General features: G+C 39.7%; 1 protein-coding gene across 1 annotated transcript in view; it reads right to left on the reverse strand.

Annotated features, from left to right (window-relative positions):
• Positions 1-2,399: 2,399 nt before the first annotated feature.
• Positions 2,400-20,913, reverse strand: part of vstm2b (V-set and transmembrane domain containing 2B) — a 49,403-nt gene continuing 30,889 nt past the window's right edge. Inside the window, exon 5 of the mRNA XM_048606060.1 lies at positions 2,400-2,476. Coding sequence (XP_048462017.1) covers positions 2,400-2,476 — 77 coding nt within the window. The remainder of the gene's footprint in view (positions 2,477-20,913) is intronic.

The following is a 20,913-nucleotide window of genomic DNA, read 5'->3' on the forward strand; positions in this document are numbered from 1 at the left end:
TGCTTCTACCACTTCCCCTGGCTGCCCGTTCTAGGTATCTACTAGTTTGCAATATATATGGACTTTACTAAAGCATTTGACAAAGTCCCTCATGTTAGGCTAGTCCAGAAGGTTAACGCACATGGGATCCATGGTGAGTTGGTAAGTTGGACACAAAATTGGCTTATTCATAGAAGACAGAGGGTAGTTGTGGAGATTTTGTTTTACTGGAGGTATGTGACCAGTGGTAATACATATTGCAAATAACAGAGATCCCAGCTCCAATCCTTGTGGAATACCTCTGATCACATGCACCTTACTTCTCTCAAAGGGCACCTATTCTTTTCCTTCAGAGACTCGCTCTTTTTCAAAAGGGTGCCCTGCCTCTTTAATGAATCTGGTAGGTTTAGAATTCCCTTGAAAAGTGTAAAACCCACAAGTTATGTTTTAGAAACATTGAAAATAGGATCAGGAGTACACCATTTGGTGCTCCACAATTCATTATCATCATGGCTGATTATCCAACTCAATATCTTGTTCCCACTTTTCCCCCATATCCTTTGATCCCTTAAGTTCAAGTGCTTGAGCAACCTCCTTCTGAAAATCATACAACATTTGGCCTTGACTGCTTTCTGTGAAATTGCTCCCCTCATTCTTTTAAACTCTGCCAAATTTAATCCTAATTGATTCAACCTCTCTTCATAGATCAGTTCTGCCATCCCAGTAAACAGTCTGTAAACCTTTGCTGCTCACTCACTCCATAGCAGGAATATCCTTCCTCAGGTAAGGAGAACAGAACTGCACACAATACTCCTGGTGTGGTCTACCTTGCTGTAAAATTGCAGCAAGACATCCCTGCTACTGTACTCGAATCCTATTGCTGCAAAGGCCAACATACCATCTGCCTTCTTTACCGCCTGCTGCACCTGCATGCTTACCTTCAGTGAGTGGTGTACAAGGGCTCCCAGGTCTTGTTGCACATTCCTCTCTCTCAATTTATAGCCCTTTAGATAATAGTTTGCCTTCTTCATTTTGCTTCAAAAGTGGATAATCTCACATTTATCTACATTATACTGCATCAGCCATGCTTTTGCCTACCTGCTCAGCTTGTTCAAATCACACTGAAGTATCAAGTTTGGAAATTCCACTGATGAAAATTGATTTGTTGGAAAACAGTCGTACTTTCACATCTGCAACAGTCTCCATTAACCACCAATTTTCAAAGTACAAGCCATCCCTTGTCCCTGACCCACTCCCACCAAAAATGGTTGGTTTGGATTCCGGGTTTGACGACTCCTATACCATTTTGGCTAAACCAGAGAGGTTCTCTCTATCATTTTGAAAATTCATCCCTAAATGGTTGTTTCTTTACTATCAAGGTTACCACTCCTTTGACTTTCCTTTTGCGATATCTTTGTCATTTAATCTTTCCCACCTTCTAAATATTCCAGATCTTCTCTTTTGTTCTACCAGACCCTTCCCCTTATTCAACAGTATAAATTTCAATGCATTTCTACCTCTCTTCTATCCAAAGGAGAGTAATTTAGGTCTCAAGGCATTAATTCTGTTTCTCTCTCCACAGATGCTGCCAGACCTGTTCAGTTTTTCCAGCACTTTCTGAATTTCTGTTGAACTGGATGTCTATTTACCAAGTGAATTTAATACAGAGACATCACCAGATGTAAGCATTTGTGACACTGGACCAATATCTTTAAACAAAGCAAATTTAATGAATTGGTCATTTTTGTGCTAAGATTGAGAGGCTCAGCAATCCAGGTATTTGAAGACATTATTTGAAAATTCTTTATTCCAACTTATTTTCAGCAATATATCAATACAGCTTATAAATGAATGTCTTACCTTAATTTCCATCTTTATTAAAAATAAATATTGTTGATGCTGAATAGTATTTATGATGGGATGTGTTGTATTTACTTAAAAATTTTCAAAGGGAATCAAATCTAAATGCCATAAAATAAAACATGAATGAACAAAGAGATAACCTAAAGTGTTCAAGTTTTGTTAGGTTACTGACCCTGCATGATCAGATTAGACTATCAAGGTGATGATGGAATGAGTTGAGCAGGAAACAAGTAGGTGGAATCTGTTACAAAGAAAGTAATCCAATTGCCATGCTATATACAGCAAGGCTTTACATTATGTTTTTTGGGAAATTAATTCACCACATTGAGAACGTTTAGAATGTGCAATATTTGACTGCTGAAAATTTTTGAAGATCGTTCTCAGATAAACATTTTTCCCTCTCATGCCTTCTGATGTTTCCTTTGCAATTTTTGAAAGTCAGTTTGATCTAACCAGTTTTTAAATTCTTCACTCTTCATAGTCTTTTTTTTGTCTCCACTGCACATTTTCTTTGTTTGCTTGAGAAAGGTTACTTTGGAGGAATCAGTCAAGGTTTATTAATATGTGCAGAGCCTTTGTAAGATCAGCAGCGAGATAAATAGGAAAGGGAGAGTTGCAGAAAGGGGTTCAAAACCTGCAGGCAAAACGAAATATCATTTGTACAACACTTCACTTTGAACAATCATTAATGACATTTCACAATCATTGCAATCAATGTACAAAAATGAGGTTTGTTATGAGCCCATAATGCCACACTCATTCCCTGTCTAATACATGTGAAATGTATTCTCAAAATATTCTAAACCAAAATAAATTAATTCAGATGTAAAGTGTGGGGTATTAACAGAATGAACATTAGTATGATTGAATTCTGATAATAAAGAATTATTTGACAAAGAAATAGTCTGGTTGTGTTTGGCCAGAGTTATTCTATGTAATGTCATTAAACTGGTGCTATTTTATGATCCCATGAACAGAACATCAATTAAAATTCATTGATATATTTATAGTTTTTAGATGTCCTTTCTGGCCAATACATCATCAAAAGTAATCCTTCTTTGTTTCTTCTTGCAGTACTATTTTAATAAAAGCAAAGGAAACGAACAAAGATAGACAAAATACATGAATTCACATGAAATCTTTCACAACCTCAGGACATTCCAAGGCACTTTACAATCGTATATTTTTGATGTGAAGTCACTGTTGTAATGTAGAAAGTATGTGTCAAACTGGAGAGAACTGCAGCTTTAGAGATTGTCTTCACATAACTCCCCGAGAATACTGTGACCCATCACTACTGTGGGTTCTTTTATCACATGCCATAGGTCAGAACTATATAACTTGGATTATTTTCAATAAAAGTGTCCTTATTTTTGGGCAAAGCTTGTTTCTTTTCACTATAATAAATAGTGTATGACAGACATAACCTTCGAAAAAACAGATTGAGGCTAGTGGCAATTTCCTTTAATTGCATTTACATACTAAACAGGAAAACTCTTCCTAAACATGTAGTTTGCATTCCTATGTGCCAACTGTCTTTTATATCAATGTTTTGCATTTTGAATAGTAATAGTACATGCAATTAAAAAAAAGGAATGTTACAGTATCTTCACGAATGTTCTGCAACTTGAAATCAAAAGATGAGAGCTGGAAAACATTTTCCCTTCGTTCTAATGTTATAACTTTCAGTGGATGCATTCATCTGTATATACAGGATATATGTTATGCACACTAATTGAAGATTTCTGTCTTCCTATTTTTTTTTTTTGTTAAAGAAACTGCTTCAGGTTCTTATTATATAAACCAACTGCTCCTCAGCCTGACCTTCACAGGGATAGTTGCTAGAAGGTTATTTAATCTTTACTACCTCAGGTACCCATTCATCTGTTAAACCAAATTGCCTATACTGCCTTCAGGCTCACGACTGCAGGAAATTACTGAAAATAAAGCTCTTGCCTAATAGGCACAGGGTTCTGCTCCTGCTCTATTTTTACGATTAAAATTCTTAACTGTTGCTTTCTCTGGTGCTTATGCTTCCAATGGCTCCTGTTTAAATAGCACTCAGTGCAAGGAAATCTACTGTGTCAGAGATTGGTATAATCATCAAGATTCTGCCCTAAAATTGTCGGAATTACTTTCTCTCATGATATTGCACTGTATTTATCTTTACAGGCTGGCGTTTAATTATCTTTCAAATTGGAGGAAAATTCCAGTCTGTGAAGCCTCCATATTTGACTAATCCACCAAACACAGCTTCACATGAAAATTTGGATAAAATGCCGAAGAGTGTCCAGCATTTGCAAACTGAACCTGAAGTGAGGAATCAATATTATTGGGATAGGAAATGGGAGAATAAATGGATCATTGAAATGAAAACAAAATGAGTTTCACCATAATGAAAATTCAGTTGGTTGCAGGGATCCTGCTTAATCTCAACAATCTTTTCATTCCAGACTGTCAATGATATTTGTGTGCTGCTAGGACGTCAGGGCACACGATCTGAAGTGCCATTGTTATTAACTATGCCATTTTTGGTGTGCATATTAATATTAATTCATCTCTAACATATTACTGGGCTCAGGGACTCTAGTAAAGTAGTTCTTCCACAAATGTTATTAACCCTCACTATTTAAACAAAGTTTAATGTTAGTTGGGTGAAGTTTGTTTGAATGTAAGGGGTATCATGATTATTTTAGATGGTGTTCAAGGAGGCTTGAAAAATAGCACAACATAATACCAATCCAACTTTCTCACCGACAAATCCTTTGGGTTACAGAATCGCAGAACCACTACAGTGCAAGATAGAGGCCAATCAAGTCTACATTGACCCTCCAAAGAGAATCCCACCCAGAGGCACCCCACTCCCACCCATCCCTGTAACCTCACATTTACCATGACTAATCCACCTAAGCCAATCCACCTAACTTACACATCTTTGGACTGGATGTGAGACATTAGACTCCAAAACTGTCTCTCACTGTGCCTATTTTATGGCAGTCCTGGGGAGTGATGCTGAACAAGGAGACCTCGGACTGTAGGTTCATAGTTCCTTGAAAGTGGAGTTGCAGGTAGACAGAATAGTGAAAAAGGCGTTTGGAATACTTGCCTTTATTGGTCAGTGCATTGAGTATAGGAGTTTGGAGGTCATGTTGCGGCTGTACAGGATATTGGTTAGGCCACTATTGGAATACTGTGTGCAAATCTGGTCTCCCTGCTATGGGAAGGACGTTGTGAAACAAGAAAGGGTTCAGAAAACATTTACAAGGATGTTGCCAGGGTTGGAGGGTTTGAGCTATAGAGAGAGGCTGAATAGGCTGGGGCTATTTTCCCTGGAATGTCGGAGGCTGAGGGTTGTCATTATACAGGTTTCTAAAATCGTGAGGGGCATGGATAGGGTGAATAGACAAGGTCTTTCCCCAGGATGGGTGAGTTGAAAACTAGAGAGCATAGGTTTAAGGTGAGAGGGGAAAGGTTTAAAAGGGACGGTGCATGCATGGAATGAGCTGCCAGAGGAATTGGTGGAGGCTGGTACAATTACAACATTTAAAAAGTATCTGGATGGGTATATGAATAGGAAAGGTTTAGAGGGATATGGGCAAAATGCTGGCAAATGGGACTAGATTTATTTAGGATATCTGATCGGCATGGACGAGTTGGACCGAAAGGTCTGTTTTCGTGTTGTACAGCTCTATGACTCTATTAAAGTGACACAATGAGAACCAGGCCATGACTTTGAGGAAACACCAAAAATCTGATGCTGCTAACTGATGACAGTGCCACATTGCCTCTTTCTAGAAAGGCCTGCTGCATCTTATTTCAATCAGGCACTTGAAAGGCTAGTGTTTGCACCTTCCAGGGATTAAGAACCAGGAAGGTAATGCCTGCTGCTGTCACAATGCCCAGAAAAGCCTTGGATCATTACTGGGTCCCAGGCCAGAGCTGAGGAATGGTGGGAGGGTCGTTGTGTGCAGTTGGCAGTCACGGACCAAGGATTGAGCTGGAGTGTGGGGATGTCTGAGATGGGGGTAAGCAGCAAAAGCAGGAGAGTGGCTCTCAGGAGACATCCCCCTCCAACTGTGCTAATACTGGGACCCTCAATCAGGCACTGAGTGCCTTTAAACAATGGACTCCCCTCACGCCATGCCCTCCCCACCCCCCAGCAGCTGCTTGACAAGATCTCTGCATGGTGAACATTCCCACCCAGCCATCAGTTCATACCAGTGCTGGTGGTAATGGTGGGGCAGAGGTGAACCCCTTAAGTGGGCATTAATTGTCTACCCACTAAGGACTTAATCAGGTGGATTAAACACCCCACCAAACTCACTATTGGAGACAGCACAAGATTCCAACTCCAACTTGCACCCCAATTTAAGTAAACAAAGTGGTCTAATGACTACTGGAGGCATATAACATTTCATTATTTTCTATTATCACGTGAAAGTAGATAATTGATTGTGTGTGATGACTCATCAGAAATACTACTATGGGCTGCCTTTTGTTGTGAAATAAAACAGTTTAACAGTTAATACCTGGTCTTTTACCAGGTCTTTCTTGGTTCATTTTGAAAAGGATTAGGGAAGGATTAGAGGGCACAAGTGAAAGCAATGAAAGTCCAGTCAGATCAAAGGGAACACTACTCTTAATTTTTGGTTTGCTATTGTACAGTTAGAAATCAGACAGTAAAGGCACACCCTTAAAAGTACAGTGAAAAGACAACTAACAGTATTGCTTTACCTAAGAATTTTAAGGCAAGATCAAAATTTGCAGCAACCATATTAACTATTGAAAATGCATAATCACCAAAAATATAGAATGCTGCATACTGATGAATTACTATATTTCTTTCACAGTTGTAAGCACTTCAAAAAGCGATGTATTATGAAGAGTTTTTCAGGAGTGAAAATGTGATAAATATGTCCTTGGATACAATAATTTGTTAATCTCAAGGCCAGTGCTAACCTCAGAATTTGCACTAGGTCATTACCACACAAATTACACGTAGTATTTTCAGGTAAACAATATAGTTTTCATTATTGTTGATGTGAAATATGGAAGTAGATTTGTCAACTTGCTGTTTTGGTGTAATACTGGTTCTGGACATCTGTCATAGAAATGTAAATTGGACAAGTGCTAATTATTAATGCCAGTTTTATGCTCAAGTAGCAAGTTGAAATTCTACTACATGGTCTCTGGAGAAAAAAGAAAATATCAACATTCAAAATGTAAATATAATTGACTAACAACAAACTTGAATTTATAATACACCCTTAATGTGGTAACATGTCCCAAAGTGCCTCACAAGAGCATGATCAAAAAAAAATTCAACACTGAACCACATTGGGACATACTCGGATAGATGGCTAAAAGCTTGGTGAAAGAGGTACGCGTTGAGCAGCATCTTAAAGGAGTAGAGAGAAGTAATGAGGCACAGAGATTTGGGGAGGGAATTCCAGTGTTTAGTACCTCAGCAGCAGTGAACATAGTCATAATGGTGGACCGATTGAAATATAAATGATCTGGTCCTTTATTTAGATTTTTTCAAAGAGCAAACTGTTGAAATAATTTCAATAACAAAAGATACAATTCCAATATTTACTTTAAATCTTTAAATTGATAGACAAACAATTGACCCTGTACTGCAGTAAAGATGTTATCTGAGTGGACTGTGTATTAATTGTATCATTTTCTTTCAAGTTGTACGATCAGTACAGTAAAACTCAAAGATTAAGGCCTAGTTGTCAATTCTTACTTTAATAATACACATTTGATATTTATCTGAGATTATGTACTAAATATTCTGCATTGAAATAGAAATGTAACGTATTGGTGTTAAAGCTGCCCATGGCTGAAGCAGCATAAAATGGCTGAAAATGATTCTCAGATGACATAAAATAATTGGGGATGATTTTTAGTTGAAACAGCAGTTTCCATTGTCTGATGTTTAAAGTTACAAGATTGAGATGTACATAAAGGTTCTTGTGAAATTTATACAAAAGAATCTTGTTGAGTAAGGAGCAAAAATACAACTGCTGCTTTCACAGAGACAATTTGATAAAGAATATTACTGAGAAGTGCTGACAGAATTCCCTTAACAGTGGCAGGGCCAGTGAGGTTGGAGGGGGGTGGATATGATAAACAGCATGAGGTCATGGGATGACCCAAAGCTGTCCATGAACAGATTATGCAGTCAAATGGTTAACCTGACTGGATGTGTATGTAATCAATTAATAATTAATAATACGATTGGTTTGTTACAGCAAAGGCGGTCTAAAAGCATAAGTATACAAAGCGTATGTTTTCCTTTGTTCAGTGGAGAAGTCCCTGGACTGCTCAGAGGCTTCCTCCTCACCAGTGTAAAACAGTAGCCATTCTGATAGTTGAAGCGGACTTGGGTTTTAAATGATTTACTTAGCTATTCCGCCCCTGCTGTGAGCAGGGTACAAGAAGCATGGACCACTGACAGGCAAAGGGACCAAACTATATCAGTACCCTGTATTCATGGTAGCCTGTAACCGGGCTCATTCAGTGTCCCCTTATCATCTCATATGTGAACCTTTAAAAACAAAAAGAGTCCACTCACTATCAAAGGACAGTAGGTAGCAGAGTAGGAAGTGCTGCGACTCTAATATGGTGATGGGCCACCTTGCGATGCATTGATGTAGAGGCCACATGAGCAACCTTTTCGGTGGTTAAGTAAACTAGAAGATTCTCCAATTCATGCTCTGAGGGAAGGATAGAAGGACCTCTAAGAGTGATCACCAATGATCTATCTTGGTCCATCCATGTTGATGCTACAGTCATGAAAGACATCCTCAGAAGGCTAAGGAAATTCAGCATGTCCACAATAAATCTTACCAATTTTTACAGATGCACCATAGAAAACATCCTAGCTGGATGAATCACAGCTTGGTATGGCATTTGCTGTGTCCAAGACCACAAGAAATTACAGACAGCTGTGAATGCAGCCCAGTCCATCAAAAAAAAAACAGCCTTCCTTTCATTGACTCCATTAACACTTCCTGCTGCCTCAAGAAAGCAGCAACATAAGCAAAGATCCTCCCAGTAATACGCTCTTCTCCCCTCTTCCATCAGGCAGAAGGTGAAAAAGTTTGAAAACACGTACTAACAGATTTAAGAACAGCTTCTTCCCCGTTGGTATCAGACTTATGAACGGACCTCTCTGATACTAGAGTTGATCTTTCTCTGCATCTTTTCTGTAGCTGTAAACACTGTATTATGCATTCTGTTCTATTACCCTGATGTACTTATATAAGGTATGATTTGTCTGGTTAGTATGCAAAACAATATTTTTCACTGTATCTTGGCACATGTAACAACAATAAATCAAATCAAATCATTTGTGTGGTAGAACTTAACTGAAATGTACAGACTAGCGTGATACGGTGTATTTCCCTACATGGGATTGCACAGGCAGGATCTTCCTCAATTGAGGGGTAGGGGACCTCTGAGATTGGCCCATTTGGAACCTGCTGATCCTACAAAACAAATGGACAATGAAAGATGGCCACAGAAGATTGGGGACTGGAGCGATCCCTCACATGATTCGTAGCAGGAAAACATAAGAAACTATTTGACCGAAAGATTGAAACTAATTGAACCTTGTGATGCTCACCCACCATACAAAGGGAGTCATGGCAAAAAGGAAAAGAAAGACAAACACGCTACTGCCTTCTTTTTAGCACTTCGAGCCCACATAGAATTAACAAAACGTGTAAATCAATTAATAAAGGAACAAAAATGGCCAAAGTAATGCAGCTGGTACAGTATTACTGGTCCTTGAACCAAGTCCAACAGCCCTGGCTCCCTGAGGGAATGGTGGACATGAAATTGACTGGGAAAGGCAAGAAAGGTGAAGCCAGGGTTCTGATTCTCCGAGCTCATGTAGAATTAACAAAATGAGTGCTGGAATTGGGAAAGGCAGAACTCGAGTTCACAGAAATATGAGGAGGGGAGGGGACTATGTTGCTTCACCTTGCCTGAAAACATTGGAAAGTGATGGGTAATTAAAAGAGGAACTCTCCAAGCAGTGGGTATTTGTCATAGTGAGCTGTATGAAGGCAAACTGCTCCATCGTGACTGTGTATTATACCAGCTGGTCCTGCAATGTAAATCATTGGATGTTAAAACTATTTGCACATCTCACTGTCACTGAATAAAGGATAAACATAAAGTTAAAAACAGACTTTGGAAGAATGTGTTTACAAGTTGTAGGAGAGAAGGGAGAAGGCAGAATCTGAGCTTGATTGAGGTAATGAATCTTTTCCATTTAGATGTGAATTCTTTGAGTGTCCATCGAACTTGAGTTCTGAGGAAGAGTCACCAGACTCAAAACATTAACTCTGATTTTTCTTCACAGATGCTGCCAGACCTGCTGAGCTTTTCCAGTAACTTCTGTTTTTATTCCTGATTTATAGCATCTGGAATGCTTTCAGTCTTTGTTAACCCTTTCTGGTCTGGTTTGTATGCATCTTTGTTTGTTGGCTGTTAAATGCTGTCTTGTGTATTTTGTGTGTTTCCTTCCCTGGGTCTCAAGATCTGGGGATATTTTAAGTTTAGTTTATATTTTGAGAGACCATGGCAATATGAAAATATGGTGTATGCCTGTATCAGTTTAGAACATGTAAGATTAAGTTGAAGTCCCTTTAAGGAACTATCAACGGTCATCCAAAAAAAAACCTGCTACAAAATGTTTATCTGGAATTAATTTCTCAAAGGCTTTGTAAGAGTTTACCTCTTGGAATTAATTAAACATATAAAACCAACTGAAAGAAGAAGAATCAAGTTAAATGATTTCCTCTTTCCTTAAAACACTATTATCTGCTTTGCATTCAGCTTCAGGAAAGAGTTCTGGATAAATGGTGAACTTGAGAACTTTTATGATTGAGTTATCATGTTTGGAATTTCATTTTCGGCCACAGTGAACTTCCAAATATTATTTTAACATGTGAGTGAATCTTCAATTCTGGGGACATTAAAGTTGTAAAATTCACTTGATCCTTGTAAACTAACTACAAAAAAAACACAATGTACCATCCCATTGAAATCAAGTAAGGAATAGCTTGAAGTTGAGGTGTTAAATCCTGAGGATAAAAATAATGCAACTTTGCTTATCTGACTCTGTGCCTAAATTGTAAATTTCTTAGACATAAATAAGGCAATGTGTAATTCAATAATATTCTCCTGCAGGGCAACAGGCAAAGACAGAATGTATATGAGAAATTAAAGTACAATTCATGAGTATTAAATCAATATTTATTTGCCAGAATTTTTAAACAGTAGAAGAAACAAATCAATATTTAATGCATTGTATTGTTTATTTTGCCATGTAATGTAGGCAAAAAAAAACAGTTCATACAAGATGTCTTTATTTGTTTTGTTTTAGTTAGTTTACAGGATTTCCCTTGTAGGGTGCAAGCAAAATAGGAATATCACTGTATCACTGGGTAAGGGAAACCCAGCATAAAAATCTGCCATGACCCTCAAAACTTCATTCAGTTACAATACTGGGGGGGAAGGGACAATACTATGTATCAACCACAGAAATATCAGATATATCTAGAAGCTTACACTGCACCATCACACACCCTAACTTTACTTTGCTCCTCGCCTACCAGTTACTATAGGTCAGGTTGGCTTGATGCACATCAGACAAAACAAAACTGAAAGTTCTCAAGGTATCTGACATGCTCCATGACCACCTCATGGACTATGAGGAAGTAGAGGCAGCCCCTTTCCCATACTTGAGTGAGCAATTGAGTAAAATTAGACAAAGGATAGAGCAGACAGTTAGGGGATGAACATTAATATACACTGCTAGATCAGGACACTACATAGTAGTAGGAGTGCAATTAGTAATGACTCAAAATAGTGGGGCGATTAAAAAATATATTATCCAGTTCTTCAGATCTTTTCAAAGAGCAAACTGTTGAAATAAGTTTAATAACAAAAGATACATTACCAATATTGATTTTTAATGTTTAAAATATTAGCCAAGCAATTGACCCTGTACAGCTGTAAAGATTTTATCTGAATGACCTATGTATTAATTGTATCATTTTCTTTCAAGTTCTACTGTCACAGAATCCTTACACTGTGGAAGCAGGCCATTCAGCCCATTGAAGAGCATCCCACCTATAGCCACCCCCTGTAACCCTGCATTTCCCATGCTAGCCTGCACATCTTTGGACTGTGGGAGGAAACCCACACAGACACAGGGACAATGGGCAAACTCCACACAGACAGTTGCCCGAGGGTGGAATTGAACCCATATCCCTACTACTGTAAGGCAGCAGTGCTAACCGTTTACTCACTATGCTACCCGAAGGAGCACGCTGAAATTCACAGATTAACACCTGGTTGAAAATTCTTGCTTTAAGAATACATATTTGTTATTTATGAGGTTATGTACTAAATATTCTCAGTTCAGATAGAAATGTGATGGATTTGCACAGCACTAGATATCAGTAACTAATACTTTCACATTTAAATCTGTTTATCATTGAGCCATCAGGTTGCACCAAATAAGTTAAAATTATCCCAACACTGTGAGATTTCCCAAAAACATATTTAGAATTAAACCTGCAATATCTTTAAAAAATTATCCATTATTTGTGAGTTTCAGATAATCTTAAAAACTCAAGGCAGTAATTTAGCTGGTTTAGAATTACGTCTGGACACAATAAAATATTTTAACATTTCAGGTTTCGACATTGAACATTTTATCTGTATAGCTTCCATATTTTTTAGAATCATATTTATAATTACAGAGTCATAGAGATGTACAGCAAGGAAACAGACCCTTCAGACCAACCCGTCTATGCTGACCAGATATCCGACATAAGTCTAGTCCCATTTGCCAGCATTTGGCCCATATCCCTGTAACCCCTTCCTATTCATATACCCATCCAGATACCTTTTAACAGTCGTAATTGTATCAGCCTCCACCACATCCTCTGCAGCTTATTCCGTATACACACACATATTTCCGCATAAAAAAGTTGCCTCTTAGGTCCCTTTTATATCTTGCCGCCTGAACATAAACGTACACCCTCTAGTCTTGGATTCCCCCACCCCAGGTAAAAGACCTTACCTATTTACCCTTCATGATTTTATAAACCTCTAGAAGGTCACCCCTCAGCCTCTGATGCTTCAGGGAAAATAGCCCCAGCCTGTTAAGCCTCTCCCTATAGCTCAAACCATCCAACCCTGGCAACATCCTTGTAAATCATTTCTGAACATTTTTAGTGTCACGACATCCTTCCTATAGTTGGAAGGGACCAGATGTGCACACAGTATTCCAATAGTGGCCTAACTAATGTCCTGTACAGCCGCAACATGACCTCCGAACTCCTATACTCAATGCACTGACCAATAAAGGTAAGCATACCAAATGCCTTCTTCACTATCCTAGCTACCTGCAGCTCCTCTTTCAAGGAACTATGAACCTGCACTCCAAGGTCTCTTTATTCAGCAACACTCCCCAGGGCCTTACCATTAAGTGTATAAGTCCTGCTCTGATTTGCCTTTCCAAAACTCAGCACCTCACATTAATCTAAATTAAACTCCATCTGCCTCTCCTCAGCCCATTGGCACATTTGAGATAACCTTCGCTGTCCACCACCTCTCCAATCTTATTAACCATAACTCCCATGTTTAAATAAATGACAAAAAGCAGTGGACCCTGCACCAATCCCTGTGCCTCACCACTGGTCACAGACCACCAGTCTGAAAAGCAACCCTCCAACCCCACACTCTGTCTTCTATCTTCAAGGCAGTTCTGTATCCAAATAGCAAATTCTATCTGTATTCTGTGTGATCTAATCTTGTTAACCAGTCTACCAAGAGGAACCTTGTCAAATGCCTTACTGAAGTCCATATAGGTCACAGCCACTGCTCTGCCCTCATCAATCCTCTTCATTACTTCTTCAAAAAACTCAATCATGTTAGTGAGACACAATTTCCCATGCACAAAGCCATTTTGACTATCCCTAATCTGTCCTTGCATTTCCAAATACATGTAAATCCTGGCCCTCTGGATTCCCTTGAACAACTTGCCCACTACTAATGTCAGTCACACCGATCTATAGTTCCTTGGCTTTTCCTTACAACCTTTCTTAAATGGTGGCACAACGTTAGCCAACCTCCAGTCTTGCAGAACCTCATCTATGGCTATTGATGATACAAATATCTCAGCAAGTATGCAAAGAATAGAAAATAATTAATAGTCAAAGTCAAAGAGTCAACTGATTCAATTTTTATGCTGGAGTAGAGAAAGGAGAGTACAATAATGTTCCAGGTGAGTATTGGTCTACTTAAAGTTCAGTTATTTTAGCATTAAACATTCTTTAGGATATACCAACAGCCTTAAGGGAAATGTAATGGGCCATTTTAATGTATAGCTTGTGTGTGCATTTTGTTTCACTGTTCTAGAATTGGCTCCAGAACTTTTCTTTTCATACAGTCTTTTTTTCTTCTGCAGTTTATTAACACTAAAAAATTTAGAATATGTTCATCAATTCTAATGCACTTCTTATGATTGATTGATCATTGACAACGCAATTAGGATCCATGACTATCCAAGTCATGTTGAGGTTGTTAGGGCCTCTTCTGGAATACTGTGTCCAGTTCTGGTCATCTAGTTATAGGAAAGGTATTATCAAGCTGGAGAGAGTTCAGAAGAGATTTACCAGGATGTTGCCAGATATGGAAGTTTTGAGTTATAAAGAAATGCTGGATAGGCTGGGATTTTTTCTTTGGAGCGTAGGAAGTTGAGAGGCAACCTGATAGAAGTTTATAAAATAACGAGAGGTATAGATAGAGTTATTGGTAGTTGTCTTTTCCCTCAGATGGGCGATTTCAAGACTAGGGGGCACATTTTTAAGGTGAGAGGAGAGAGATTTAAAAAAGCCAAAAGAGGCAAACTTTTTACAGAGAGGGTGGATCGCATGTTGAATGATCTTCCTGAGGAAGTGGCGGATGCGTGTACAATTACAACGTTTAAAAGACATTTGGATAAGTTCATGAATAGGAAAGGTTTAGACAGATATGGGCCAGGAGCAGGCAGGTGGGACTAATTTAGTTTGGGATTATGTTCAACATAGACTGTTTGGACGAAAGGGTCTGTTTCTGTGCTGTATGACTATGACTCTAACATTCTACATCTCAGGAATAGTTTGTAGCATTCTCCTACAAGTTAAAATGTTAACAATGTGTTCTTGCTTATGCACAGATTACATTTTCATTTTGCTTGTGCCAGGATATGGCCTACTTTTAAAAGGAAGGTGAGTTTCTGCTCTGCTGTGCTAACTAACCATAGGCATTGCAGGTAATTTTCGATTTTAGTGCCTAGGTATTAATATAAGAGTTGATTGCCTGCTTGTTATAAAGCTTACCTGACTTTCAGCTCATTACAATCAAAGATTTAGTGAATTTAAAAGTGAGTAGATGATCTGTTCTGCTCCATTACCACTCTCCCAGACAGTGACATTGTATATATCCTGCCTGTTGTACAAGCCATTTGAGATTAATAATCTTTTTTTACATACATTGAGTGTGGATTGATGAAAATTCTCAAGCTACTGATTTCCTATGGTGAACTTTAATTTCTTTTCAGTTTTTTCCTTACTTCCTTGATGCAATTGATTCTGGTTTCTGTCCAGTATGCTGTCAATGTCAGCTATTTATTTATAAATATTGATCGTGAATTGTTGGCAGCTGATTCAAACATAGATGACATCATAGCCTGATTCTAGCTTAATACTGACATCCATCTATACAGGAGGGAGTATGGCATTGGAACTATGAGAAGATATCTACTCAGCCTTTATGCTCCACTGAGTCTCCACTATCACCATCCTGAGGATTACCATTGACCAGAAGATGAACTGGATTAGCCATATAAATACAATGGCTACAAGAGCAGGTCAAAGGCTAGGAATACTGCAGTCAGTAACTTACCTCCCTAAAGTCTGTCCATCATCTACAAGACACAAGTCAGGAGTGTGATGGAATACTCCTCACTTACTTGGATGAGTGCAGCTCCATCAACATTCAAGAAGCTTGACACAATCCAGGACAAAGCAGCCTGCTTTCATTGGCAACACACCCGCAGACATCCACTCTCTTTACCACTGACGATCAATAGCAACTCTGTACCATTTCCAACATGTACTGCAGAAATTCACCAAAGATCCTCAGGAACAATATTTCAAACCCACAATCATTTCCATCCATAAGGACAAGGGCAGCAGATACATGGGAACATTACCACCTGTGACACGCTTCCAAGTCCTGACTTCGAAATATATCACCGTTCCTTCACTGTTACCAGGTCAAAACCATAGAATTTGCTCCCTAATGGCATTGTGGATGTACCTACAGCACATGGACTGTAGTGGTTCATCATCACCTTCTTAAGGGTAACTAAAGATAAGCTATAAATGCTGGCTCAGATAGTGATACCTATGTCCCATGTATGAATTTTAAAAAAGTCCCTTAGCAGGGCACCATTGCTGCCAGGTGATGGGAGTGGGGCGGTGACAGCTGAGTGGCATTATCACTAGACTGTTAATCCAGAGACCCAGCTAATGTTCTGGTAATCTGGGTTTGAATCCAGCCATGGCAGATGATGGAATTTGAATTCAATTAAAAAATCTGGAATTAAGAGCCTAATGATGATCATAGAATGGGGGAAATGCTTGGCCACGAGGTTAGAGAATGTACTTGAGTACAAGTTTTGTTAGATCTGTCTGAAGATTAACCATTGCTGATTATTGGAAAAATCCATCTGATTTGTTAGTGCCCTTTAGGGAAGGAAACTGCCATTCTTACCTGGTCTGGCCTACATGTGACTCCAGGCCCACTGTTATTTGGTTGACTCTTAGCTGCCCTCTGGGACATAATAAATGATGGCCTAGCTGGTGATGCCCACATCCTGTGAATGAATAAAACAAAAATCCAGTCGATACCAGCACAGAATTGGGACCTGGGATTTATGTGTCTGTATGGCTCCATTATCCATTTTCCACATTTTTGGATAATTTTCCACATTGTAGCTGTATTGAACAGCTTAGTTGTGTTTGGAGTATCAGTCTTCAGTATTTTTGCTAGAATGTCATCAAGGTCCTAATAAATCTTTGCAACATTCAGTGTCTTCAGCCATTTCTTGTGAAATGAATTGAATTGATTGAAGACTGGCATCTAGATGCTCACAACCTGCAGAGCAGGCTGACATAAATCAACCATTTGACACTGTTGGACGGATGCAAATGCTTCAGAATTCTGTTTTGCAATGATGTACTGAGCTCCCCTATTGTTAGCAACATTTCTGGGGCCTGGTCCCACAACCTGTTAGTTATTTACCATTCATGCCTGGATATGGCAGGATTGTAGAGCTCAATTTTGATCTGTTGGCTATGGGATCAGTTAGCTCTGTCAATTCCATGCTGCTTCTACTGTTTGTATGCAAGTAGCTTCATGAGGTTGACACATCAATTTTAGGTATGTCTGGTTCTGCTCCTGGCATGCCATCCTGCAACCTTCACTGACTTCTTGGCTTGTTGGTAAGGACTGAATGGGGGAAATGCTGGGCCATGAGGTTAGAGAATGTGCTTGAGTACAAGTTTTCTGCTGCTTATGCCCAGTCTTGAGTTGTTAGATCTGTCTGAAGATTATCCATTTAACATGCTGCTGTTGCACACATAAAGGCAGAAAACATCTGGCTGATTGTTTGCCAATTATGTCAGTATACTCTGCAATTATAGTAGGCTTGTGAGGAGGCTGGGTTTTACACCTGACTGGCTTCCTATAGATGTAGGGTGACATTGGATACATATGTAGTAATGAAGGCACCTTGAACTGTTCTGGAAACTACAAAGGCTGTCACTCCATCAATATATTACTCATGTGTAACCACAAGAAGCTCTTTATGCAAGTGTCCCATCACAGTTGTCATAACACTTTCATCCTGCGCAGTCCTCTTTCTCTGACGTCTTTGCACCTGGAAACAGCTTAATTGGTGGCTTCTCGAGTGCTATCGAATAAATTGTGAATAATGACACTTCGCAGAAGCCTGAGGAATGAGGAAAGCTGCATTGAATTCTGAATAACAACCAAGTGTGTAATTGAACAAGCACTTCAGGTGCTTGCACAGATCTGGAACCTTCAGTACACCAGCCAGGTTGTCTAGAATTGTTGTGGTATACGATGCTTCACAGAACATTGTCCAGCAGTGAGGTATAGAACTGCAGGATGACCATGGCACAGAGAAAAGAGCCACTTTGTAGAATTTCAAGGAGGAAGAGGAGCAAAATGAGGAACAGAAGGATGAAGATGGGGAGATGGAAGGTGAGCAGAGCAAGGCACAACCAGTGGTGCACATTGCTGTACAGGTTGCCCTCATTACTGAGAATTCACTCAGGTTCCACCATTTTACAACCTGTTGGAAACCTCAATTTGTCCCCTCTCCAGCCAAGCCACATTAGGTCTTCCCATTCAGTATCAGTATCGATATCTGAAATGTGCATTTGTTTTCAATATGAAAAACAATGCAAAACGAAGATATTTATGTGCTTCAAATAAAGACAAGACATACAGCAATACAAATTACCTATCTATATACATATCCACATTCAAGTGTAAATCTTTGTTCTTCCTTTTTTTTACTGCTTCTGCTTGGTGCAAATCACGTGGAGTTACAAACAGATTACTCACGTGCCTGTCAGTACATTGCATAATCTCTACTGCTCCTCAATGGTTACTTATTTTACTGGTGGTGCTCTGGGTATAACATCTATGTCACTCAGAGATAGCAAGAACTGCAGATGCTGGAGTCAGACTCAATACATTGTGGAGCTGGAGGAACACAGCAGGTCAGGCAGCACCAGAGGAGCAGGAAAGTTTACACCCTTCATCAAGACTGGTGAAGGGTCTAGGCCTGAAATGTTGACTCTTCTGCTCCTCTGATGCTGCTGGACCTGCTGTGTACCTCCAGCTCCACACTGTATTGACTACAGCATCTGTGCCCACTGGATTGAGTTTGGAGACACCAGTGTCTTTCAACATGAATTCTTCTCTGCTGTCCCTGACTCCACCATCTGCTCTTGTTCACTTGTGAAGTGCAATTCTCAATGTGGAAACCCAGTGATCTCACCAAGCTGGCCCCACAGAAATGTGTGTAGCTGAATGGGTGCAAGGTTCAGATGAGTCCCGAAATGATGCACATTCAAAGAGATTGAGTTCCTCTGAGGAATCAACATTGGCAACTTTATCCACTTTCCTTCTGTGTGCCTGAAAAGGCAGGAGATATATGGGAGATGAAAGATAGTAACTAAGTATTGTGAAAATGAGAATTATGGAACTTAATATTATGCACAAGATCACATTTCAATTGTTTTGGGTGTCATGTCAGCTTTGTACACAATACAGTTTTGTAATGTTTAATTCCGTCACTAAGTGGATGGGAGATGCCCATCTCTCCATCTCTATATCTAGTCACACCAAGATTCTAATGGTCTCCAGGCTTCCTCCTCCTCTGCACCTATCAGTTGTGAGATCAGTGGAAGGCCACCTCCAGTTGTTTCCCTGGTGTTCTCAGTTCAATTCCCCTTCAAGGGAACAGAGATGAGACTTCTAATTGAGACTAATGGCATGCATCCATCCAGCTGGTGGACAGCATTTGTTGAGGGGGACAATGAGGGATAGCCATGATATCGCATAATGATGAGATTGAGTTGGTGTGGACGGATAGATAATGATACATAGAAAGAGAGAGATAAGAACAGGAGTAGGTCATTCCGGAGTTGAGGGGGTTGGCTTATGAGGAGAGACTGAGTAGATTGGGATTATATTCATTGGAATTCAGAAGATTGAGGGGGGATCTTATAGAAACATATAAAATTATGAAGGGAATAGATAACATAGAAGTAGAGAGGATGTTTCCACTGGAAGGTGAAACTAGGACAAGAAGGCATAGCCTCAAGATTAGAGGGAGCAGATTTAGGACTGAACTGAGAAGGAATTTCTTCACCCAGAGGGTTGTTAATCTATGGAATTCCTTGCCCAGTGAAGTAGTTGACGCTACTTCAGTAAATGTTTTTAAAAAAAAGGTAGATTTTTTTTGAACAATAAAGGAATTAAGGGATACGGTGAGAACGCGGGTAAGTGAATCTGAGTCCACGAAAGGATCAGCCATGATCTTATTGAATGGCGGAGCAGGCTCAAAGGGCCAGACGGCCTACTCCTGCTCCTAGTTCCTAGTTCTTATTTGATCGCTCGAGCCTACTCTGCCATTCAATATGATTATGGCTGATCAGTGAGCTCAATACACTAATCCCACCCTTCCCTCATATCCCTTGATCCCCTTAATCACAACAGCTATATCTACCTCCTTCTTGAAAACACTCAGCTTTCTGTGGCAGTGAATTCCAGTCTTGTCACTCTCCGGCTGCTCAACTCAGCCTAAAAGGTTTACTCCATATCCTTAAAGTACGATCCCTGGTTCTGGACTCCCTCACCATTGGGAACACCCTTCCTGCTTCAAACCTGTCTAGACCTGTTAAAATTTTATAAGTTTCTATAAGATTTTTTCTCATTCTTCTAAACCTCAGTGAATATAATCCTAACCAGCTTAATCTCTCTTTATATGTCAGTCCTGTGATCCCAGGAATCAATTTGGTAAACCTTTGCTGCACTCCCTCTCTAGCAACACGGTGGCACAGTGGTTAGCACTGCTGCCTCACAGCGCCAGGGACCTAGGTTCGATTCCAGCCTTGGGTGACTGTCTGCGTGGAGTTTGCACATTCTCCCTGTGTCTGCTTGGGTTTTCTCCGGGTGCTCCGGTTTCCTCCCACAGTCCAAAGATAGGCAGATTGGCCATGCTAAATTGCCTGTAGTGTTCAGGGAGGTAGAGGGTGTATATTAGGTGGGTCATAGGGGGATGGATGTGGGTGGGATGCTCTGAGGTTCGGTGTGGACTTGTTGGACCGAAGGGCCTGTTTCCACACTGGAGGGATTCTAATTCTAATTCTCAGATAAGGAGACCAAAACTGCACA

Source organism: Rhincodon typus, chromosome 15 (assembly GCF_021869965.1).
Source record: "Rhincodon typus isolate 14 chromosome 15, sRhiTyp1.1, whole genome shotgun sequence".
Taxonomy (NCBI): Eukaryota; Metazoa; Chordata; class Chondrichthyes; order Orectolobiformes; family Rhincodontidae; genus Rhincodon; species Rhincodon typus.